The sequence below is a fragment of the Mustela putorius genome, unplaced genomic scaffold, assembly GCF_011764305.1.
Source record: "Mustela putorius furo isolate JIRA1106 unplaced genomic scaffold, ASM1176430v1.1 tig00003845_pilon_pilon_pilon, whole genome shotgun sequence".
NCBI lineage: Eukaryota > Metazoa > Chordata > Mammalia > Carnivora > Mustelidae > Mustela > Mustela putorius.
Genome location: NW_025421998.1, coordinates 51,027,262 through 51,053,779, shown reverse-complemented (window position 1 = coordinate 51,053,779; position 26,518 = coordinate 51,027,262). Strand labels below are relative to the sequence as shown.

At 36.5% G+C, this 26,518-nt stretch overlaps 1 protein-coding gene across 13 annotated transcripts in view; it reads right to left on the bottom strand.

The window, feature by feature from the left end:
- The window catches only part of HDAC9 (histone deacetylase 9), a 924,856-nt gene that overhangs the window by 53,068 nt on the left and 845,270 nt on the right, over nt 1-26,518 (bottom strand). For all 13 annotated transcript variants that reach the window (XM_045062751.1, XM_045062752.1, XM_045062760.1 and 10 more), the window contains one exon: nt 22,642-22,775. In XM_045062751.1, coding sequence (XP_044918686.1) covers nt 22,642-22,775 — 134 coding nt within the window. The remainder of the gene's footprint in view (nt 1-22,641; nt 22,776-26,518) is intronic.

The following is a 26,518-nucleotide window of genomic DNA, read 5'->3' as shown; positions in this document are numbered from 1 at the left end:
ACATATCACTGATAGACTATTGTTCTGTTTATTGATAATCAGAGGAAAACTTTGCCTAATGATTATTTCCTTAATAAATTCTTTTTTTCTTATGTGAGAGTCTGTCTTTTTCAAAAATTACATACTTTGTTGTTATTTCACCCCAAAGTATGGTGCTTATTTGTTTAAGTCTTCCATATTTTCCACAGAAATTCCAATTCCTTATCATATTCCATACCACTGATCCAGCCTCATTATTTACTTTTATTCCATTCAAAGTAGCCTTTCCTCTGCTAAAAACAAAGCAAACCCAAAACAGAGCCACCCACAATTTCAAGAAGTCTTAATGTCTTTATCTATGTATTTTTACTATAACAGATAAATTCTTTCCTTTGATTTTTGCTTGGCAAAATCTCATTTTTATTTAAGACCAAGGTTAAGTGTTACCTCTATTAAAATATTCCTCCCTCCTCATTTCGTATTTAACTAAATACAAAAGGTCCTATATTACATTCCTAAGGTATTTTGTTTATATTGTTTTTAATGTTACTCGTATTAGAACTTCTGGGGGAAAAAAAAAAAGATGTCCAATAAAAAACTACTGAATGAATGGGAAGATAAATGAATGTTGAAATATGTCTGTTTCACCACTGAAAAGAAATGCTTTCTTTTATTGGTAATTGGAACCCTATGAAGTATATAGGTTCTCAGCCCACATTCCTTTTAACACCTTCTGGAAAGCCTAAAGACAACCAGTTATATAACATCTACATGACGGAGTTTTGAATTACCAGTTATCTTCTACTTTATTTGGCATTTGCTAAAACAGATAACAACAACAAAGTATCCCCATATCACTTTGGCTCAATTTCTTATAAACCTTATAGAATATAAGAAATGTAATATCATAGGCCATATCTACAACAGAAAGTATCTTTAAATAATATTTTCCAAAACATTTTTACTCTCTTTATTCCTACATTCTCTTTCAGAAAATAAACAGGATTCAGTCTAAGAAAGAAACCTTAGAAAAGTGTTTTCTGAATTATCATGCATTGTCCCTGTATTCAATTCTCCCTTTCTCTACTCATGAATTCCAACTATTTACGAGATTATAAGCTTTGCCAGATTCACACCAATTCCCCAATGGAGTCAGTCATACATAATCTAAAGGATGAAAAGATGGCAAAACTTCTTTATTTAAAATCTAAAGCAAACAAACCCCTGGTGGCCAACTTGGAGAGTACCATCTCCAGAGTTCACCTCAGGGGTAGTTGTCAACACCTATTATAGTTAATTCAAGGGACTTTTTCAGCATCCTTAGAGCAAAAAGTCACCTTGGGAAGATATCAACATATACAATCACTAAGTGTAACCACTGCTGCTGAAATCCAAGTCAGAAAAAAAGCAGCTGAGCCACTATACAGAAGACTGCAGTTATTATAAAGAGGAGGGGAAAAGAGAAAAAGGAACAGAGGAAGGCAAGAAGGGAAAGTGGGGAATAAAAAGAGATAGGAAGGCAAAAAAGGAGGGAAGAAGGGAGGGAAGGAGGAAGGAAGAGGGGCACCTGGGTGGTTCAGTTGGTTTAGAGTCTGCCTTTGGCTCAGGTTATAATCCCAAAGTCCTGGGATTGAGCCTGCATCAGGCTTCCTTCTCACTGGGCAGTCTGTTTCTCCCTCTCCCTCTGCCCCTCTTCTTGCTTGTGCTCTCTCTCTCTCTCAAATAAATAAATAAAATCTTGAAAGAGAGAGAAAGAGGGGGAGAGAAAGAGGAAGAGAGGAAAGAAAGGGGGAGGGAGAAAGGGAGAAGAAGAAGGAATGAAGGAAGGAGTAAAAGACAAACCTTAATAAGAGTGAAGGAGATGTAAACAAAGCTATAGTCGATATTTTAATAGCATCATATGGTGACAGATGGCAGCTACATTTGCAGTGAGCGTAGCATAACATAGCAAAAGGTTGAATCACTGCTGTACCCTTGAAACCAACGTTAACATTGTCAACGCTACTCAAATAAAAAACATTTTAAAAAAAGAAAAAACATGCCATAGACTCAAATATAAGGGCTGAACCTTTAGTACCAGAGGCTGTAGCATCATCCCAACAACTTCCACATTGACAGCATTTGTTTTTTTCTCTAACAAGCTTAAAACAGTCATTTATTCTGTTTTGACAGGTGGCCTTTTAATGGCCATGTTTCCAACTTACTACCCAAGGCTCTTCCTACTATATGTCCTCCCCTTTCTTTAACCTGCCTAAAAAGTTTTTCAATGTTTTCGTTTTAGATTCCATAGGAATGCCAACAGCTTAAGCTTTTCTCACCTCTTGGAAACATTTCCTTCAGGGGAGCAACCCAGGGTGTTGTTAATTGGCTTTGCATAACAGTAGGCAAATTTGTCCTTAAATTAACTGTGCCACTGTTTGCTGCCACCGCCACCAGCACAAATGCAGACTACCAAAATCATTTTCCCCGAGAACCTCACACATATTTCTATTACTGATTCTAAAAATGATGTAACTATTTGCATAAAGACCTCTGATGCCATTCCAAGCAGCCTAACTCTTCTGATTTAGATAGTCACTTCAATTTCTTGCAAACCCCAAGCTGGTTTCTAAGCTGTTTCTAAGTGCTTCACTGAAGAAGTTCAAAAATATTCATCATACACTGATTGGACTGATAAATCTAAGTTCTGATCTTTGCCAAGAAAAAGAAAAAAAAATGCACGTATGGTATGTCTTCAAAGTCAGTTGCCTCAAGGAATTTACTGTACCATGCTTAAACCAGTTTTAATCCAATACTGTATTATTTTGACTGACCTTTTGCATATTTCTTAAAAGGACAGGTAAAAGATGTTTTGGTAACTAGATCACTCTCATGATAAAAAATATTTAAAAGGAAAAATTCCTATTTTGGTTGCATCACTCAGATAACTTAATTTTTAAAAAATTAAGTTTTTTTGGTACCCATCTATATATTTACACTAAGATGCAGAGCCAAAAGTTCCTGCTGATTTTATAATTCCTTTGAGTTATGTAATACATATTATTCTGCTGATAATAAGTCATATGAAGCAGGATTTTGCTGTACTGACATGGCCTGGCCAAGAACAACAAGGAAAAGAAATAGCATTCAAAAAACTGGCAAAATGTTTATGAATTCTAATCTTCTACACATGAATAAATACATCTGACAAAGTGCAGAGTCCCTCAAAAAGGCCCTTCTTGACCTTCCTAATTTGAGTTCAATTGCATGTTCAGTGTTGAGAAGCCAAGGTAGGTTCTGCCAATGTTTTAAGCTAAAGCTTTACTACATTTTGCTATTTGTAAAAGTGAAATGCCAGATAATAAGTTATAATTGCCCTATTAATCACTTGAAAAGGGAGTTTGGAGGGAAACTGGGATTTGAAATTGCAATAATTGGTATTTGAAAGATTTTTAAAAAAATTCTTTTACCCAGACCTTACTACATAAAACTACTGTGAAAACTACATGTATGCACTTTTTAAAATGATGAGGTACATTCAATATGCCTTATTATATATTATTTTTTTCTAAAAGAATGAAATTTAAAACTTCAATGTAGTCATGCTGTTAGTCATGATGACCTTTGAACTGGAAAAAATATATAGAAAGCCAGACCTTGGATTATAAATTATATTGTCAATGAAAGTGAGAAGAACTCTTTGTTTCTTAAGTTGTTTCAAGTATTACATTTTCATTTCCTTTTTTCAAATGAATTATAATGCACAACACACATGTATTTTTCTTCCATTTTTCATTAACAACAAAAAAAATCTTTCTTTTCCTAAGCTTTGTTCCTCTGCATACTGATAGATGTGACACACCAAAATTTACCTTTCAAAGTTCAATATACCAAATCCATCTGTTTCCCTTAAAGTATTTTGTGGGGAAATTTATAATCTTATTTATATTCCAAAGAAACCTCAATGGGAAAAAAGATACAGAAAATCAAAGATCATTTAAACTTGTCTTCCCTTAGTTCATGATACACAAATTTTAAATTGTGCTTATGCAATTAAAGATAGTCAATGAAAGAAGACAAGGTGGTATTTAGGGTATTATAATAACTAAAGCAAATTTACTACAAGATGTCCAGATATTACAGTTGATTAAACTGTCAATATAGCCAAAAATAATCATTTCAGTTGTAATTTACTGGAATTTTTGGTGCCTACACATCCACATGGGCATGTTTAAGACCAACCAATGACATTTTTATCCCTTCCTCTATCTCAAGCCTGGTCTTTTAAAAATGCAGAGAAAAGGTACAGTAGGTTTGAGAATAGGGCCCAAACTTTAAATTAGGAGACACTGTTCTAAAGCAATGTCACTAATTACTCTACAAAAACAGTCTGTTTGAGCTCTGGGCATAGCCCGTATAATAAAATGACCACAGACATCCCAGTCAAAAGGTCATGTAGTGGAAGGAAGGTACAAAACACAACCATTTAGCTTTTTAGTATATTCAGACAAATTAAGAAAACCATGTAACTCACACAACTGACTAGAATGTGTTCTGAAATAAGTCATCTCTTAAAGAAAGAGACCACACCAAAAAAATTATTCCACTCTCACTGGAAATCCTCCCTTGGAAGAATAAAGTAGGCCAAGTGTAAAGATTACTAGCACAAAGAAATAGAATCTCATTTGAATGAATGTGCTCAAAGAGAGCCAGTGAAATCCATAATTTCCTTTCACATAGTTGGAAAAGTACTTGGCTTTTGCAACTGGGTAACATTTTTTTCTGAGCAGGTCAATCATCCATGGAGCCACAATCCACAACCTACTGTGATTTTCTGCACATCTGGCATAAGCTTTATAATGTAAATATTAAAACCAGTCTGCTTCTCTAAAATGTTTCCATATTTAAAATCAAGTAAGTTGAGACTGTAGGTGAATATGCAAAATATGTTTTCTGGTAGGCAAATAGAGCAGCTCAACATTAACTGACAAGACAGAAGTAGCATTTTTTTTTTTTTTTTGCATTTCTTTATTGCCATACGTGCAAAAAAAAAAATGCCCAGCATTATTTTTTAAATCATTTGTTCACAGGAAACTCAGAAGGACTCTAATATTTGGAAAATATTTGACATTCTGAACTTTGTGTGATCTGAAATAGCAATGCACTAATAATAATAATCATTAGATGGCAACAGCCTTGAGTTATTGTGCTGTCTAAAATTATACAACAGCGTAAAGACTTAAAGATTGCTCAAGTTTTCTTTCTCATCTTTTCCTTAGTACATATTTAATTCAATAGATAAAGCATAATAGTCATGTTGAAGTACTACAGATTTGTAAGATAAAGATGACAATAAAACTTAGGTGTTCAGCATGTAGAAGAAAAAAACCACTTTTTTCCCCCTTCATAAATACCACAGACAAAAGCGTAAGTCACTGTTAAAAAAATAATAGGCATGACAAATTTAAAAAATGATTGTATGTTTATTTTGTAAGTGGTCATATTGTAAGTTCATGAAAAAAGGTAAAATATATAAAACAGTCTTAACACTTGTATATATTCACTATAAAAAATAAAGAGTCACTCTGGAAAACCATATGAAATTTCCTCAAAAAGGTTAAGAAGAGCTACCCTATGACCTAGGAACTACACTACTAGGTATTTAGCCAAAGGACACAAAAATATGATTTAAAAGGGCACATGTACTTCAATTTTTATAGCAGCAATGTCCACAATAGCCAAAATATGGAAAGACCCCAAATGTCCATCAGCAGATGAATGGATAAAGAAGAACTGGTGTGTGCACACAAACACATTATATACAAATTACATATACTATATATAAAATGGAATATTACTCAGCCATCAGAAAGAATGAAATCTCACCATTTGCTGTTGGGGTTCCCTCGGAGGGGTGGAGGCGACCGGACCAGCCGGAGGCCCCTTCCCGGGGCTGAGCGGGATGGCGAGTGTCGCGAACCCGGACGCACCAACGGACGACACCAGGCTCGGGGGATCTGTCGAAGCAGGATCTCACTTTATTGTGCGGGGGTACACCTTATATAGAGCAGCAGAAGGAAAGTGAGGACAGAGGGGGAAGAGCCAATAAGATCGGGCGAGAGGAGGAAGTGCCATAGGTTTCAGGAACCGAAACTGTGAAATTGGCGCCTTGTTGGCCGGAAGAGACGGCAAGCCGGCGCCATCTTTATTCTGGGCCGCACCCTGTGGAGGCACCTCTAGTTATGTGCCTTATATTTCCCCCTTTTGTTTTTGTAGGCATGACTTCTGTCTTAGGTTGCCAGTGACAAGACAACAGGCTTACCCATCATTGAGGGTCATACAGCATAGGTATGTCCTCTGTCTTAGGTTGCTCTGTGTCTCTCATTGGTCTTACCCGTCACTGAATATCATGCTGCTACGGGGGGGCATCTCCTTTAAGGCCTGTCTTAGGTTGCCCCAACCGATATGGGATCTTACCCGTCACTGGCCAATAAAGATTAATGATAGAGTTCTTCATCATGGGTGGCCAGTCTCTGGTAATGTACTTGAACATTCATTAACTGAATGGCTTCCATCCTTTTTTGTATAAATTGAGTTAGCTTATTGATAAGGCAGGGGCCAAAGGAAACGACAAGAAGCAGAATAAAGATGGAGCCGGCTTGCCGTCTCTTCCGGCCAACAAGGCGCCAATTTCACAGTTTCGGTTCCTGAAACCTATGGCATTTCCTCCTCTCGCCCGATCTTATTGGCTCTTCCCCCTCTGTCCTCACTTCCCTTCTGCTGCTCTATATAAGGTGTACCCCCGCACAATAAAGTGAGATCCTGCTTCGACAGATCCCCCGAGCCTGGTGTCGTCCGTTGGTGCGTCCGGGTTCGCGACACTCGCCATCCCGCTCAGCCCCGGGAAGGGGCCTCCGGCTGGTCTGGTCGCCTCCACCCCTCCGAGGGAACCCCAACAATTTGCAATGATGTGGATGGAACTAGAGTGTATTATCCTAATCAAAATAGGTCAGTAAAAGAAAGAAAAATACTGTATGATTTCACTCATGTGGAATTTAAGAAATAAAGTACATGAACACTGGGGAAGGGAAGGAAAAATAAAATAAGATAAAAACAGAGAGGAAGGCAAACCATAAGAGACTCTTAACTATAGTAAACAAACTGAGGGTTCCTGGAGGGGATATGGCTGGGGGGATGGGGTGATGGGCATTAAGGAGGATACATGATATAAGGAGTACTGGGTGTTATATGCAACTGATGAATAACTAACTAAATTCTACCCATAAAGATAATAATACACTAGACGTTAACTAAATTGAATTAAAAGAAAAAAAAAAACAGCTGTGACGATGGTCACTGAGATCAGGAAAGCAACACAGGAACGAAGTGAAAATGTCAAGAAAGAGATTGAGAATATTAAAAGGTACCAAACAAAAATCATAGAACTGAAGAATAAAATAACTGAACTGAAAAATTCAACAGAAGAGTTCAAGAGCAGGCTAGATAAAATGAAAGAAAAGATAAGTGAATTCAAAGACAGGTCAGTGAAACTCAACCCATCAAAATAGCAAAAAGAAAAAAGAAGAATGAGAAACAGTAAAGATAGCTTAAAGGACTTACAGGATACCACGGAGCAAATCAAAGGAATTACAGGAGTTTCAGGAGGAGAAGAGAAAGGACAGAAAACTTATTTGAAGAAATAGTGGTTAAAAATTATCCTCACCCTGGGAGAGAAACAGACATCCAAATACAGAAATCCCAAAGAGTACCAAATTAAATGGATCTAAAGAGACCCACACGAAGGAACATTAAATTTTTAAAAGTTAAAGACAGAGAGAGAATCTTAAAAACACCAAGAGAAAAGCAAATTTTCACAGAGAAAATCTCATTAAGTTTAAGAGTAGATTTCTCAGCAGAAACCTCAGCAGAGACCATAAAGGAGTGGCATGATATATTCAAAGTGCAGTAAGAAAAAACTGCTGATCAAAAATACCCTACCCCAAAAAAGCAGTCATTAAGAAGTGAAGAATAGATACAGTTTTGCAGACAAACAAAAGCTGAAGTCTTCATCAGAATTAGATTGCCTTTATAAGAGTTGTTAAAGGAAGTTCCTCAAGCTGAAATGAAAGAATACTAACTAATAACATAAAAATGTAATCTCACAAAACAAACTGAGGGTTGCCGGGGGGAGGGGGTTTGGGAGAAGGGGGTGGGATTATGGACATTGGGGAGGGTATGTGATTTGGTGAGTGCTGTGAAGTGTGTAAACCTGGTGATTCACAGACCTGTACCCCTGGGGATAAAAATATATGTTTATAAAAAATAAAAAAAAATAAAAAAATGTTTGAAAGCATAAAATTCACTGATAAAAGTAAACATGTAATTAAATTCAGAATACTCTAATATTATAATGATAGTGGAAAATCACTTATAACTCTAGTGTAAAGTTTAAAAGACAAAAGTATTAAAAATAGCTATGACTACAGTAATTTGTTAATTGAATACACAATATAAAAAGTTATAAACTGTGATCTCAAAAACATAAATTGTGTGAGGGAAGTGTAAAAATGTAGTTTCTATATACATTAGAGTTAGGATGTTATCAGCCTAAAATACACTATTAGAAGGTATTTGCAAGCCTCATGGTAACCAAAAGCAAAAACCTATAGAAGTATGCAAAAGACACAGAAATCAAAACACAACACTATGGGAAATCATCAATGCACAAAAAAAGATAGCAGGAGAGGAAGAAAGGTCTATGTAACTGCCAGAAAACAGTAACATAGCAATAGTAAGGCTGTACCTATCAATTCTTACTTCAAATTTAACAGACTAAAATCTCTAATCAAAAAACATAGAGTGGTTGAGTGAATACAAAAATAAGACCTAACTATATGCTGCCTACAAGAGATTAACTTCAGATTTAAGGATACACAGACTGTAAATAAAGCGATGGAGAAGATATTTCATGCCAGTGGAAACCAGAAGAAAGCAGGACTAAGTATGCTTATATCAGAAAAAATAGACTGTAAGTTAACAACTGTAATAAGAGAAAAAGAATGTTATATTATGACCATGAGGTCAATTCATCAAGAGTATATAACACTTGCAAATATGCACCGACACAGGAGCAGCTAACCTTATAAAAAAGCAGATATGAACAGATCTGAAGAAAGAAATACACATAAATACAGTATTAGGGGACTTTAATACCCCACTTTCATTAATGGATAGGTCAGCCAGACAGAAAATCAATAAAGAAATGCTGGACTTAAATGATGCTTTAGACCATATGGACCTAAAAGACATATACAGAACATTCTACCCAACAGCAGCAGAAAATACATTATTCTCAAACACATATGGAATATTCTCCAAGAAAAATCATATATTAGGCCATAAAACCAGTCTCAGCAAATTTTAAAAGACCGAAATCATTCCAGCAAATTTTAAAAGACCGAAATCATTCTGACTACAATGGCACAAAACTAGAAATCAATGCAAAAAGAAAACTGGAATACTCATAAATATGTAGTAATTTTTTTTAAAGATTTTATTTGTTATTTATTTGACAGGTGAGATCACAAGTAGGCAGAGAGGCAGGCAGAGAGAGAGGAAGGGAAGTAATCTCCCCAGCGAGCACAGAGCCCGATATGGCATTTGATCCCAGGACACTGGAATCATGACCAGAGTCGAAGGCAGAGGCTTTAACCCACCGAGCCACCCAGGTGCCCCAAGGTGGTAATTGAACAACATGCTCCTGTACAACCAAGGCATCAAGAAATGAAAAGAGAAATTAAAAATCTTGACACAAATGAAATAGAAACACAACATGCTAACACTTATGGGATGCAGCAAACAATATAAAAAAATCAATGCAGGGAAGATAGACCCCGGGGGGAGGGGCCGGCTCCCGGCAAGTGGCGGAGCAACAGCGCACAAAATCAGGACTTTTAAAAGTCTGTTCCACTGAGGGACATCGCTCCAGAGGCTAAACCGGGGCGAAGCCCACGCGGGGTCAGCGTGGCCTCAGGTCCCGCAGGGTCACAGAAGGATCGGGGATGTCTGAGTGTCGCAGAGCTTGCGGGTATTGGAACAGGAAAGCCGGCTACAGAGACAGAGCCGACAGTAAGCTCACAGCTCGGTGTCACCTTGAACCGGTCGCAGGCTCCGTGAGCTCGGAGCGCAGCCGGAGCGCGGCCGGAGGTCAGGCAGACGGGAGTTACTGGGCGCTGTTCTCTGAGGGCGCACTGAGGAGTGGGGCCCCGGGCTCTCGGCTCCTCCGGGCTGGAGACCAGGAGGCCGCCATTTGTATTCCCGTCCTCCGGAACTCTAAGGAAAGCGCTCAGGGAACAAAAGCTCCTGAAAGCAAACCCAAGCGCATTACTCGGGCTGGCCCCTGGTAAGGGCGGTGCAATTCCGCCTGGGGCAAAGACACTTGAGAATCACTACACCAGGTCCCTCCCCAAGAAGATCAACAAGAAATCCAGCCAAGACCAAGTTCACCTACCAATACCAAGGAGAGTGCAGTTTCAATACCAAGGAGAGCAGCAGAATTCCAGAGGAGGAGAAAGCAAAGCACGGAACTCATGGCTTTCTCCCTGTGATTTTTTTAGTCTTGCAGGTAATTAAATTTTTTTCTTTTTCATTTTTTTTCTCTTCTTCTGCTAATTTTTTTTAACTGTTACCCTTTTCTTTTTTAATGTTTTTAAACTAGTTTATCTAATATATATATTTTTTCTTTTTTATATTTTTCTTTATTCATTTTCTTTTTTTAAATTCTTTTCTTCTTTCTTTCTTTTTGAACCTCTTTTTATCCCCTTTCTCCCCCCTCACGATTTGGGATCTCTTCTGATTTGGTTAAAGCATATTTTCCTGGGGTTGTTGCCACCCTTTTAGTATTTTCCTTGCTCCTTCATATACTCTTATCTGGACAAAATGACAAGGCCGGAAAATTCACCACAAAAAAAAAAAAAAAAAGAACAAGAGGCAGTACCGAATGCTAGGGACCTAATCAATACAGACATTGGTAATAATGTCAGATCTAGAGTTCAGAATGACAATTCTCAAGGTTCTAGCCGGGCTCGAAAAAGTAATGGAAGATATTAGAGAAACCCTCTCGGGAGATATAAAAGCCCTTTCTGGAAAAATAAAAGAACTAAAATCTAACCAAGTTGAAATCAAAAAAGCTATTAATGAGGTGCAATAAAAAATGGAGCCTCTCACTGAAAGGATAAATGAGACAGAAGAAAGAATTAGTGATATAGAAAACCAAATGACAGAGAATAAAGAAGCTGAGCAAAAGAGGGACAAACAGCTACTGGACCACGAGGAGAGAATTCGAGAGATAAGTGACACCATAAGACACAACAACATTAGAATAATTGGGATTCCAGAAGAAGAAGAAAAAGAGAAGGGAGCAGAAGGTATACTGGAGAAAATTATTGGGGAGAATTTCCCCAATATGGCAAAGGGAACAAACATCAAAATTCAGGAGGTTCAGAGAACGCACCTCAAAATCAATAAGAATAGGCCAACACCCCGTCACCTAATAGTAAAATTTACAAGTCTTAGTGACAAAGAGAAAATCCTGAAAGCAGCCCGGGAAAAGAAGTCTGTAACATACAATGGTAAAAATATTAGATTGTCAGCTGACTTATCCACAGAGACCTGGCAGGCCAGAAAGAGCTGGCATGATATTTTCAGAGCACTAAACGAGAAAAACATGCAGCCAAGAATACTATATCCAGCTAGGCTATCATTGAAAATAGAAGGAGAGATTAAAAGCTTCCAGGACAAACAAAAACTGAAAGAATTTGCAAACACCAAACCAGCTATACAGGAAATATTGAAAGGGGTCCTCTAAGCAAAGAGAGACTACAAGTGGTAGATCAGTAAGGAACAGAGACCATATACAGTAACAGTCATCTCACAGGCAATACAATGGCACTAAATTCATATCTCTCAATAGTTACCCTGAATGTTAATGGGCTAAATGCCCCAATCAAAAGACACAGGGTATCAGAATGGATAAAGAAACAAAACCCATCTATATGTTGCCTCCAAGAAACTCATTTTAAGCCCGAAGACACCTCCAGATTTAAAGTGAGGGGGTAGAAAAGAATTTACCATGCTAATGGACATCAGAAGAAAGCAGGAGTGGCAATCCTTATATCAGATCAATTAGATTTTAAGCCAAATACTATAATAAGAGATGAGGAAGGACACTATATGATACTCAAAGGGTCTGTCCAACAAGAAGATCTAACAATTTTAAATATCTATGCCCCCAACGTGGGAGCAGCAAACTATATAACAAAATCAAAGAAACACATCAAGAATAATACAATAATAGTAGGGAACTTTAACACTCCCCTCACTGAAATGGACAGATCATCCAAGCAAAAGATCAGCAAGGAAATAAAGGCCTTAAACGACACACTGGACCAGATGGACATCACAGATATATTCAGAACATTTCATCCCAAAGCAACAGAATACACATTCTTCTCTAGTGCACATGGAACATTCTCCAGAATAGATCACATCCTCAGTCCTAAATCAGGACTCAACAGGTATCAAAAGATTGGGATCATTCCCTGCATATTTTCAGACCACAATGCTCTTAAGCTAGAACTCAACCACAAGAGGAAGTTTGGAAAGAACCCAAATACATGGAGACTAAACAGCATCCTTCTAAAGAATGAATGGGTCAACCGGGAAATTAAAGAAGAATTGAAAAAAATCATGGAAACAAATGATAATGAAAATACAACAGTTCAAAATCTGTGGGACACAACAAAGGCAGTCCTGAGAGGAAAATATATAGTAGTACAAGCCTTTCTCAAGAAACAAGAAAGGTCTCAGGTACACAACCTAACCCTACACCTAAAGGAGCTGGAGAAAGAACAAAAAAGAAACCCTAAGCCCAGCAAGAGAAGAGAAATCATAAAGATCAGAGCAGAAATCAATGAAATAGAAACCAAAAAGACAATAGAGCAAATCAACGAAACTAGGAGCTGGTTCTTTGAAAGAATTAATAAAATTGATAAACCCCTGGCCAGACTTATCAAAAATAAAAGAGAAAGGACCCAAATAAATAAAATCATGAATGAAAGAGGAGAGATCACAACTAACACCAAAGAAATACAAACTATTATAAGAACATACTATGAGCAACTCTACGGCAACAAATTTGACAATCTGGAAGAAATGGATGCATTCCTAGAAACATATAAACTACCACAACTGAACCAGGAAGAAGTAGAAAGCCGGAACAGACCCCAAAACAGTAAGGAGATTGAAACAGTCATTAAAAATCTCCAAACAAACAAGGGCCAGACAGCTTCCCAGGGGAATTCTACCAAACATTTAAAGAAGAACTAATTCCTATTCTCCTGAAACTGTTCCAAAAATAGAAATGGAAGGAAAACTTCCAAACTCATTTTATGAGGCCATCAACCTTGATCTCAAAACCAGACAAGGATCCTATCAAAAAAGAGAGCTATAGACCAATATCTTTGATGAACACAGATGCAAAAATTCTCACCAAAATACTAGCCAATAGGATTCAACAGTACATGAAAAGGATTATTCACCATGACTAAGTGGCATTTATTCCAGGGCTGCAAGGTTGGTTCAACATCCACAAATCAGTCAATGTGATACAACACATCAATAAAAGAAAGAACAAGAACCATATGATCCTCTCAATAGATGCTGAAAAAGCATTTGACAAAGTACAGCATCCCTTCCTGATCAAAACTCTTCAAAGTGTAGGGATAGAGGGCACATACCTCAATATCATCAAAGCCATCTATGAAAAACCCACCGCAAATCTCATTCTCAATGGAGAAAAACTGAAAGCTTTTCCACTAAGGTCAGGAACATGGCAAGGATGTCCATTATCACCACTGCTATTCAACATAGTACTAGAAGTCCTAGCCTCAGCAATCAGACAACAAAAGGAAATTAAAGGCATCCAAATCGGCAAAGAAGTCAAATTATCACTCTTCGCAGATGATATGATACTATATGTGGAACACTCAAAAGACTCCACTCCCAAACTGCTAGAACTTGTACAGGAATTCAGTAAAGTGTCAGGATATAAAATCAATGCACAGCAATCAGTTGCATTTCTCTACACCAACAACAAGACAGAAGAAAGAGAAATCAAGGAGTCAATCCCATTTACAATTGCACCCCAAACCAAAAGATACCTAGGAATAAACCTAACCAAAGAGGCACAGAATCTATACTCAGAAAACTATAAAGTACTCATGAAAGAAATTGAGGAAGACACAAAGAATGGAAAAATGTTCCATGCTCCTGGATTGGAAGAATAAATATTGTGAAAATGTCTATGCTACTAAAGCAATCTATACATTTAATGCAATTCCTATCAAAGTACCATCCATCTTTTTCAAAGAAATGGAACAAATAATTCTAAAATTTTTATGGAACCAGAAAAGACCTCGAATAGCCAACGGGATATTGAAAAAGAAAACCAAAGTTGGTGGCATCACAATTCCGGACTTCAAGCTCTATTACAAAGCTGTCATCATCAAGACAGCATGGTACTGGCACAAAAACAGACACATTGGTCAATGGAACAGAATAGAGAGCCCAGAAATAGACCCTCAACTCTACAGTCAATTAATCTTCGACAAAGCAGGAAAGAATGTCCAATGGAAAAAAGACAGCCTCTTCAATAAATGGTGTTGGGAAAATTGGACAGCCACATGCAGAAAAATGAAATTGGACCATTTCCTTACACTACACACGAAAATAGACTCAAAATGGATGAAGGACCTCAATGTGCGAAAGGAATCCATCAAAATCCTTGAAAAGAAAACAGGCAGCAACATCTTCCTAGGAACATCGCCAAAGGCAAGGGAAGCAAGGGCAAAAATGAACTATTGGGATTTCATCAAGATCAAAAGCTTTTGCACAGCAAAGGAAACAGTTAACAAAATCAAATTGACAGAATGGGAGAAGATATTTGCAAATGACATATCAGATAAAGGACTAGTGTCCAAAATCTATAAAGAACTCAGCAAACTCAACACCCAAAGAACAAATGATCCAATCAAGAAATGGGCAGAGGACATGAACAGACATTTTTGCAAAGAAGACATCCAGATGGCCAACAGACACATGAAAAAGTGCTCCATATCACTCGGCATCAGGGAAATACAAATCAAAACCACAATGAGATATCACCTCACACCAGTCAGAATGGCTAAAATTAACAAGTCAGGAAATGACAGATGCTGGCGAGGATGCGGAGAAAGGGGAACCCTCCTACACTGTTGGTGGGAATGCACGCTGGTGCAACCACTCTGGAAAACAGCAGGGAGGTTCCTCAAAATGTTGAAAATAGAACTGCCCTATGACCCTGCAATTGCACTACTGGGTATTTACCCTAAAGATACAAACGTAGTCATCCGAAGGGGAATGTGCACCCGAATGTTTATAGCAGCAATGTCCACAATAGCCAAACTATGGAAAGAACCTAGATGTCCATCAACAGATGAATGGATCAAGAAGATGTAGTATATATACACAATGGAATACTATGAAGCCATCAAAAGAAATGAAATCTTGCCATTTGCGAAAACATGGATGGAATTTGAGCGTATCATGCTTAGCGAAATAAGTGAAGCAGAGAAAGACAACTATCATATGATCTCCCTGATATGAGGAAGTTCTGATGCAACATGGGGGCTTAAATGGGTAGGAGAAGAATCAATGAAACAAAATGGGGTTGGGAGGGAAACAAACCATAAGTGACTCTAATCTCACAAAACAAACTAAGGGTTGCTGGCAGGAGCGGGGTTGGGAGAAGGGGGGGTGGGGTTATGGACATTGGGGTGGGTATGTGCTTTGGTGAGTGCTGCGAAGTGTGTAAACCTGGTGATTCACAGACCTGTACCCCTGGGGATAAAAATATATGTTTATAAAAAATAAAAAATTAGGGCGCCTGGGTGGCTCAGTGGGTTAAAGCGTTTGCCTTCGGCTCAGGTCATGATCCCGGGGTCCTGGGATCGAGCCCCGCATCGGGCTCTCTGCTCGGCGGAGAGCCTGCTTCCTCCTCTCTCTCTGCCTGCCTCTCTGCCTACTTGTGATCTCTGTCTGTCAAATAACTAAATAAAATATTTAAAAAAAATAAAATTTAAATAAAAAAAAAATCAATGCAACTAAGAGCTGGTTTTAGGAAAAGATATACAAAACTGATAAACCTTTAACTAGACCAAGAAAAAAAGAGAAAAGCCTCAATTAATAAAATCAGATTTGAAAGAGAAGACTTATTACAGAAATCCAAAGGATCAAAAGAAACTACTATGAATAATTATACATCAATTAATTGGATAACATAGAAGAAATGTATGAATTCCTAGAAACACAAACCCTACAAGAAGGAATTTTGAAAAAAAAAGAAAATATGAACAGACCAGTAACTGTAACTAGTAAGGAGACTGAATCAGAAATTAAAAACCTTTTAAAACAGAGAAGTCTAGAATCAGATGGCTTCACTGGTGAATTCTACCTAATATTAAAGTGCTAATATCCATCCTTTTCAAAACTGAATAGGTAGTAACATATCTGAACTCATTTTAGGAGGCCAGTAAATCCCGGTTACCAAAGCCAATAAAGGACACTACAGGGAAAGTAACTGTAGTCCTATATCCCTGGTGAACACCTGATTGAGATGCAAAAACTCTCAACAAAAATATTAGCAAACTGAATTCAACATTACTTCAAAAGGACCATACATTGTAATCAAGATTTACTGCAGGGATATAAGAATGGTTCAACATAGACACAACAAAGGCAGTCCTGAGAGGAAAATATATAGCGGTACAAGCCTTTCTCAAGAAACAAGAAAGGTCTCAGGTACACAACCTAACCCTACACCTAAAGGAGCTGGAGAAAGAACAAGAAAGAAACCCTAAGCCCAGCAGGAGAAGAGAAATCATAAAGATCAGAGCAGAAATCAATGAAATAGAAACCAAAAAAACAATAGAACAAATCAACGAAACTAGGAGCTGGTTCTTTGAAAGAATTAATAAAATTGATAAACCCCTGGCCCGACTTATCAAAAAGAAAAGAGAAAGGACCCAAATAAATAAAATCATGAATGAAAGAGGAGAGATCACAACTAACACCAAAGAAATACAAAGTATTATAAGAACATACTATGAGCAACTCTACGGCAATAAATTTGACAATCTGGAAGAAATGGATGCATTCCTAGAAACATATAAACTACCACAACTGAACCAGGAAGAAATAGAAAGCCTGAACAGACCCATAACCAGTAAGGAGATTGAAACAGTCATTAAAAATCTCCAAACAAACAAAAGCCCAGGGCCAGACGGCTTCCCGGGGGAATTCTACCAAACATTTAAAGAAGAACTAATTCCTATTCTCCTGAAACTGTTCCAAAAAATAGAAATGGAAGGAAAACTTCCAAACTCATTTTATGAGGCCAGCATCACCTTGATCCCAAAACCAGACAAGGATCCCACCAAAAAAAGAGAGCTATAGACCGATATCCTTGATGAACACAGATGCGAAAATACTCAACAAAATACTAGCCAATAGGATTCAACAGTACATTAAAAAGATTATTCACCACGACCAGTGGGATTTATTCCAGGGCTGCAAGGTTGGTTCAACATCCGCATATCAGTCAATGTGATACAACACATCAATAAAAGAAAGAACAAGAACCATATGATACTCTCAATAGATGCTGAAAAAGCATTTGACAAAGTACAGCATCCCTTCCTGATCAAAACTCTTCAAAGTGTAGGGATAGAGGGCACATACCTCAATATCATCAAAGCCATCTATGAAAAACCCACCGCAAATATCATTCTCAATGGAGAAAAACTGAAAGCTTTTGCGCTAAGGTCAGGAACACGGCAGGGATGTCCATTATCACCACTGCTATTCAACATCGTACTAGAGGTCCTAGCCTCAGCAATCAGACAACAAAAGGAAATTAAAGGCATCCAAATCGGCAAAGAAGAAGTCAAATTATCACTCTTCGCAGATGATATGATACTCTATGTGGAAAACCCAAAAGACTCCACTCCAAAACTGCTAGAACTTATACAGGAATTCAGTAAAGTGTCAGGATATAAAATCAATGCACAGAAATCAGTTGCATTTCTCTACACCAACAGCAAGACAGAAGAAAGAGATATTAAGGAGTCAATCCCATTTACAATTGCATCCAAAACCATAAGATACCTAGGAATAAACCTAACCAAAGAGACACAGAATCTATACTCAGAAAACTATAAAGTACTCATGAAAGAAATTGAGGAAGACACAAAGAAATGGAAAAATGTTCCATGCTCCTGGATTGGAAGAATAAATATTGTGAAAATGTCTATGCTACCTAAAGCAATCTACACATTTAATGCAATTCCTATCAAAGTACCATCCATCTTTTTCAAAGAAATGGAACAAATAATTCTAAAATTTATATGGAACCAGAAAAGACCTCGAATAGCCAAAGGGATATTGAAAAAGAAAGCCAACGTTGGTGGCATCACAATTCCAGACTTCAAGCTCTATTACAAAGCTGTCATCATCAAGACAGCATGGTACTGGCACAAAAACAGACACATAGATCAATGGAACAGAATAGAGAGCCCAGAAATAGACCCTCAAATCTATGGTCAACTAATCTTCGACAAAGCAGGAAAGAATGTCCAATGGAAAAAAGACAGCCTTTTCAATAAATGGTGCTGGGAAAATTGGACAGCCACATGCAGAAAAATGAAACTGGACCATTTCCTTACACCACACACAAAAATAGACTCAAAATGGATGAAGGACCTCAATGTACGGAAAGAATCCATCAAAATCCTTGAGGAGAACACGGGCAGCAACCTCTTCGACCTCTGCCGCAGCAACATCTTCTTAGGAACAACGCAAAAGGAAAGGGAAGCAAGGGAAAAAATGAACTACTGGGATTTCATCAAGATCAAAAGCTTTTGCACAGCAAAGGAAACAGTTAACAAAATCAAAAGACAACTGACAGAATGGGAGAAGATATTTGCAAACGACATATCAGATAAAGGACTAGTGTCCAGAATCTATAAAGAACTTAGCAAACTCAACACCCAAAGAACAAATAATCCAATCAAGAAATGGGCAGAAGACATGAACAGACATTTCTGCAAAGAAGACATCCAGATGGCGAACATACACAAATCAATCAATGTGAAACAATACATTAACACAATGAAGGATAAAAGTCATATGATCATCTCAACAGATACAGACAAAGCAACTGACAAAATTCAACATCTTTCATGATTAGAAAATTTCAACAAATTCAGAATAGCAGGAACATATTTCGACATAGTAAAATGCCATATATGACAAGCCCAGAGCTAACACCTTACCTAAGATCAAGAATAGGACAACGATGCCTGCTTTCGCTACCTTTATTCAAGATAGTATTTTAAGTATGATCTAGAGCATTTAAGCAAGGAAAAGAAATAAAAGGTATACAAATTGGAAAGGAAGAAGTAAAACTATCTCTAATTGCAGATGACACTATATATATGTAAAACCCTAAAAATTCCACCACAAAACTATTAGAGTTAATAAACAAATTCAGCAATGTTGCAGAAGGCAAAATCAACATAAACAATCAGTTTTTATGTATCAAAAATGAACTATCTGAAGAAGAAATAAAACAATCCCATTTACAATGGTATCATAAACAATAAAACATTTAGAGATAAATGTATCCAAGGAAGTGAAAAGTCTATACACCAAAAACTACAAGATACTAAATGAAAGAAATTGAAGAAACAAGAAAAAATATGCTATGTTCACTGAGGAGAGGAGTTAATGGTAATAAAACATTCAAGTTACCCAAAGCAATCTATAGATTCAACCCAATCCTTATTAAAAGGTATTTTTTTTTAAAGAGATAGGAAAAAAATTCTAAAACTCATATGATACCACAAAGACCCCAAACACATGACTGGATCCTGCGAAAGAACAATAGTGCTGGAGTCATTACATTTCTTGATTTCAAATATACCACAAGTAATCAATGCACTATGGTACTGGCATTAGAAACAGACACTCAGATCAATGGAAAGAAGAAAGGGCCCCAAATAAACTCATGCACATATGGTGAATTAGTTTTCAACAAAGGATCCAGGAATATACAATGGAGGAATAGTCTCTTCAATAAATGATGTTGGTACAAAAAAGAATAAAAGTGAACTCCAATCTTACATCATACACAAAAATCAATTTAAAACAGATTAAAAATGTAAATGTAAGATTTGAAACCATAAAATTCTTAAAACATAGGGGGTAATCTCCTTGACATTAGCCTTGACAATGTTTTTTGGATCTGACACCAAAAGGCAACAAAAGTAAGCAAACAAACAAACAAAGTGGGAGTACATCAAGCTTAAAAACCTCTGGACAGCAAAGGTGAGTAAAATGAAAAGGTAACCTATGGAACGGGAGAAAATATTTGCAAACCATATGTCCCGTAAGAGGTTAATATCTAAAATATACAAAGAACTCATACAATTCAACAGCCAAACAAAAAACAAACAACAGCAAAAAAAAAAAAAAAAAAAAAAAAAAAAAAAAAAAAAAAAAAAAAAAAAAAAACAAAAAACAAAGGCAAAATCCCAAATAAGCCAATTAAAAATGGGCAAAAGGCCCAGTTAGATGTTTTTTTCAGAGAAGACATATAAATGGCCAACATGTACATGAAAAGGTGATCACTATCAGTAATCATTAGGAAAATGCAAATCAAAACCATAATGAGGTATTGCCTCATGTATTATCAAAAAGAAAATAGATAAATGCTGGTGTGGATGTGGAGAACAAAGAAAGTTTGAGCAATGCTGCTGGAAAGGTAAGATGTATAGCCACCATGGAAAACAGAAAGATATTCCTCAAGAAACTAAAACTGCATGTTTTATGCTATATGATCCAACAATCTTATTTCCGGGTATATAGCTAAATGAAACAAAATTACTATCTTGAAGAGATATCTGTACTTCAATGTTTATTGCAGAATTACTTACAATTGTCAAGGTACAGAAACAAACTAAATGTCCATCACAGGGGTGCCGGCGTGGCTCAGTCATTAAGTGTCTGCCTTTGGCTCAGGTCATGATCCCGGGGTCTTGGGATAAACCCCTGCATTGGGCTCCCTGCTCAGCAGGGGGGTCTGCTTCTTCTTCTCCTACTCCCCCTGCTTATGTTCCCTCTCTCATTGTATCTCTCTCTGTCAAATAAATAAAATCTTTAAAAAAATGTCCACCAACAGATAAGTGGATAAGAAAATGTGGTGTATATATGTGTATGTATATATATATATGCACAATAGAATATTATTCAATCTTTCATAAAGATTGTCTTTTTTTAAAAAAAGATTTTATTTATTTATTTGACAGAGAGATCACAAGTAGGTAGAGAGGCAGGCAGAGAGAGAGGAGGAAGCAGGCTCCCCACTGAGCAGAGAGCCCTATGTGAGGCTCGATCCCTGGACCCTGGGATCATGACCTGAGCTGAAGGCAGAGGCTTTAACGCACTGAGCCACCCAGGCGCCCCAATCTTGTCTTTTTTGATAACATGGACAAACATAGAGGGTATTACACTAAGTGAAATAAGCCAGACACAGAAAAAAAAACATTGCATGGTATCACTTATTCTGACCACTCCCCCACTGAAAAAAAAGTAGCCGAACTTGTAGAAACAGAGAATAATAGTGATTGTCAGGGGCTGGGGGTTGGGGGGAGGGGAAAAGGAGATAATAAGATAAGGGGGGTAGTAAGGAGAGGTTGATAAAAGGTTTTAAACTTTCAGTTACAAGATGAATAAGGTTGGAGGATCTAATGTATAACATGATGACTATAGTTGATAATACTATGTTATGTAATTAAAATTTGCTAGGAAAGTAGAATTTAAGTGTTCTCACTAAACAAAAGAACAAAGGTACAAACAAAAAGTATGTGAGGTTTTAAACTTTCAGTTACAAGATGAATAAGGTTGGAGGATCTAATGTATAACATGATGACTATAGTTGATAATACTATGTTATGTAATTAAAATTTGCTAGGAAAGTAGAATTTAAGTGTTCTCACTAAACAAAAGAACAAAGGTACAAACAAAAGTATGCAAAATTTTCATTTCATGCAAGGAATCATTTCACAATGTATACATATATCAAATCATCACATTGTACACTTTAAATGTATTACAATTGTGTCGACCCTATTTCAATAAAGATGAAAAAAATTTTTAAAGCTTTATTTTCTCCCTTGAGCTAACACAATCCTATGGAAAATCTCAGGAGAAATTTTCTTTGAGTTGTTTGTTTTTCAGTGTTTCAGTGATTATTAGTTGGGTCAATATACAAAGCGTTTCTCCTCCCAAGAGTTATCTTATTTACTGAGCTCATGAATAACCTGACTGAGGGAAGTGATATGTAGATTAATTGGACAATAGTTATACCATATGGCAGGAGCACATGTAAACTTCTCCTTAAAAGCTTACCTTCTTTTTTAAAATTGTAAGAGCAACATTGTGCTTTCTGATTACATGGGATTAAAAAAAAGTACATGCATATAATCCTAGTCCTTTAACCCTACTCTTGTGTACTTTTTAATTTTTTACCTCATTTCCTAGAAGGGCATTTACACAGGCTTCTGAGGCATCACAGATGGCTGTGAGATCATGTCCTCCTTCTAGAGCCAACACCACGTGTCCATCAGCCAATGTCATCAACTGCTTCGTCAAATGACCAAAGCCTATCATAACACAAAGAGAATATTTTAAAGTATTAAAAGAGAATATTACTAGAATCTAATATTGATTGAGCTTTTATTGTGTGTCCTTTCTCAGCATCTTCCATGGGTGAATTCATTTAATACTTACAATAACTTAATAAATCAGATTCTGTTATTGTCTATATTTTACAATTGTGGGAACCAAAATCTGAGATCCCACAGCTAAGACGTTTAACAACCAAAATTTATACCAAACAATATGGTTCATCACCAGTGCACAGTAATGCCTTTCACAGCATATTCTATATGTACCTGGATGAAAAATTTGATGGCATTTGGCAAGTGTTAATAAGGTAAATAATTACCTTTGGTTGATTTTTGTTTCTTGTCTCCATCATGTCTTACCTTATTATAAAAGGAAGTTGTTTTTTTTATCTATCACCTCAAATTACTTAACTATCACATTAGAATATTTTTTTTAAATGAAGCTTTTTTTTTTTAAAAGACTTTATTTATTTGACAGACAGAGATCACTAGTAGGCAGAGAGGCAGGCAGAGAGAGAGAGAGGAGAAAACAGACTCCCCGCAGAGCAGAGAGCCCCAATGCAGGACTCCATCCCAGGACAGTGGGATCACGAGCTGAGCCGAAGGCAGAGGCTTTAACCTACTAAGCCATCAAGGCACCCCTATCATATTAGATTTTTATAGATATAATTTTTATTATAAAATAGTTGATAAATGGGGGCGCTTGGGTGGCTCAGTGGGTTAAAGCCTCTGCCTTCAACATAGGTCATGATCCCAGGGTCCTGGGATTAAGCCATGCATTGGGCTCTCCACCCAGCGGGGAGCCTGCTTCGCTTCCTCTCTCTCTCTGCCTGCCTCTCTGCCTAACTTGTGATCTCTGTCAAATAAATAAATAAAATCTTTAAAAAAATACTTGATAAATGTAAAAAATAAATAACACCTATATATATTATAAAGTATAATGATATGAGAAATACCTGTTCACTCACCTATCAAGTTAAGGAAAATAATGTCAGTAATACTCTTGAAGCCCCTTGTGTATTTCTATTCATATCTCTCCTCCTCCCTGTGGGAAATTAGGATCTTGACTTTGTGTTGATAATTCCTTTGCTTTTTTTTTTTTTTTGAACTTTATAAAAATGGTTTTATATTTTCACAACTTGCTCTTTTCATTCAATATCTTGTTAGATCACCTCTGTTGATAAATGTAGCTACAGTTCTGTGCTGTCTAGTAGGCCATATTATGAGTATAAAAGAATTTATTTACCCAATCTCCTGATGACAGATGCTTGGATTTTTATTACAAAACTCCAAAGCTTTGTTATTAAAAATGATGCCTCCAGAACATTTTTATAGCACTTCTGTGGTTCACATGTGCAACAGTGGACTAAAACCATTATGGCTTAAAATCTGCTAAATAATACTAGATTATTTCTTAAAGGCTATAAACTCTACTCTGAGAAGCAGTGTATGTAAGAATTCCAGTTTAGTCACATCCTTGCCAATGTTTGGTACAATTTGCCATGCAAGTGAGTCAATAATGGCATCTTACTGTGGTTTCATTCAGTTCTAGGAGGGACCTTACTATTTCTACATTGAATTAAAGCTTTTATTATAAATAGATGTTAAATTCGTTTACACCAAGATGAGATTTTTTCCTATAATTTCATAGTTGTTGTGAGTCACATTAATTAGTATTTCTAATTTTAAGCCATCATTAAATTTATGGAGTATAATAAGCTTTATTGTGATGTAATTATCTATTTTGTACACAGCTGAAATTGTTTTACTACTGCTTTGTTTATGATTTTTTTTAGGATTTTTTTCTATGTTCATGAATGGGCCTAATCTATAATTGTCCAGTCCTGTATTGGCCATGTTGAATTTGATGTGGTCAGGATCACCTTCTTTTTATTATATGATTGTAAAAAGTTGGGTAGAAATCTCCTGGAAAACCATTTGAGTTTTGTGGATTTTGAGGAAGACTTTTAACTATTGATAGAATTTCTTTAGCAACTATAGGGCTACTTATGCTTTCTGTATCTTCATAAGTTATATTTTTCTAGAAATTTAAGTGTTCTAATTTATTGAACTAAAGTTATTTATTTATTATCTTATTTTGAAATTCCAATTAGATGTATGTGGTCATGATCGTTATATTCTCAATGTCTCTTAAGCTTTATTTCATATTTTTTATCTCCTTCTGTCCTGAATTATAAGTATTGTTATTTCATATCTACCTTCCAGTCTTTCTTTCTCCACATATGTCTAATCTACTGTTTAACATTTCTATTGGTATCTTCATTTCAGTGATTATACTGTTGAATTCAAGCTGCTTTATTTGGTTAGACTCCATAACTTTTTAGTTATTTTATAGTTTCTTACTCTTTGCTCATAGTTTTAGTTCTTCCTTTTATTTCTTTACCCATAATTATTTTATATTCTGTATCTGTTAAGTCTTTATGGCTTAGTCATTACTATTTGTTGTTTCTGCTGATTCATCCTCATGATATCTTAATTCTCCTCTGTTATCTATCTATCTAGCTACCTATCTCATACACATGGAACTTCCAATGTGAGAAGTTTTTGAAGACTGAACTGAACTTGATATCTATTGTTGAAACCTGGATTGGGTGTCATTTTTTTTTTTTGCCTCTACTGGATGGCTGGGATACTATCACTAGGAGAAATTTAAATTCTTAGATTGCAGGGACTTTGCTTTTTTAATGCACAGTTATTGTAAATGTGGACCCCTAAAAACCTGATTACAAATAATCATGTAAAAAATAAGATTTCCCCCCTTTTGTTTTCATTGCTTTTTCAATTCCCTCTATTCATAGCTCTAGCTTAGATATATTTGTTGTTTTTAGAGAATTTTTTTTTAAAGATTTTATTTATTTATTTGACAGAGAGAGATCATAAGTAGGCAGAGAGGCAGGCAGAGAGAGAGAGGAGTAAGCAGTCTCCCTGCTGAGCAGAGAGCCCGATGCGGGACTCAATCCCATGACCCTGAGATCATGACCTGAGCCGAAGGCAGCGGCTTAACCCACTGAGACACCCAGGCACCCCATATTTGTTGTTTTTATTCAGCAGTATTTCCTCTTCCATTAACCCTTTTTCTTAGAGTTGGCCCTTTCTTATTCCTTTCTTTATGCTGTTCTCCAACAAAACTTCTCCCTTCAGAGGCCCAAGGCTTTGACTCCCTTTTTCAGCAGTAGTCTATTAATAATGTCCAAGCTCTAGCCAGTAGAAGACTTTGTGATAGCCCAGGGCAGCCAACAGCCACAGTATTTGCTTACATTCCTTCATCTTTTTGGAAGTCATTCATAAATTTAAAAAGTAGTTTTGCTATTTTCATGTAGCAGTGTTTCAGGATGTATAGGCTGCCATATATAAATATCTCTCATTCAACATTTAAAAAATTTTAAAATTGCATCCTACTTGCCCAATTTCAAGGACAAGTGCAAAAAAAAAAAAGATAAATGAAAATAAATAAAACTATGTGTTCAATATGGCATTTCATTTTTTTTTGTTTTGTTTTGTTTTGTGATTTAATTACAAAATTTCACCAAATAATAGTAAGTACCTTTAAAAAATTGGCATTAGTCCTATAAAGGACATTAAGGTAATTCTTAAGCCTACAAAAATTGCCTTAGTACCAATGTTCCTAGGCATATTATTTTAACTAAAATCTGACTCCAAAGCCCACATATAGTTTCTGATTCTACACATTCAGTTTG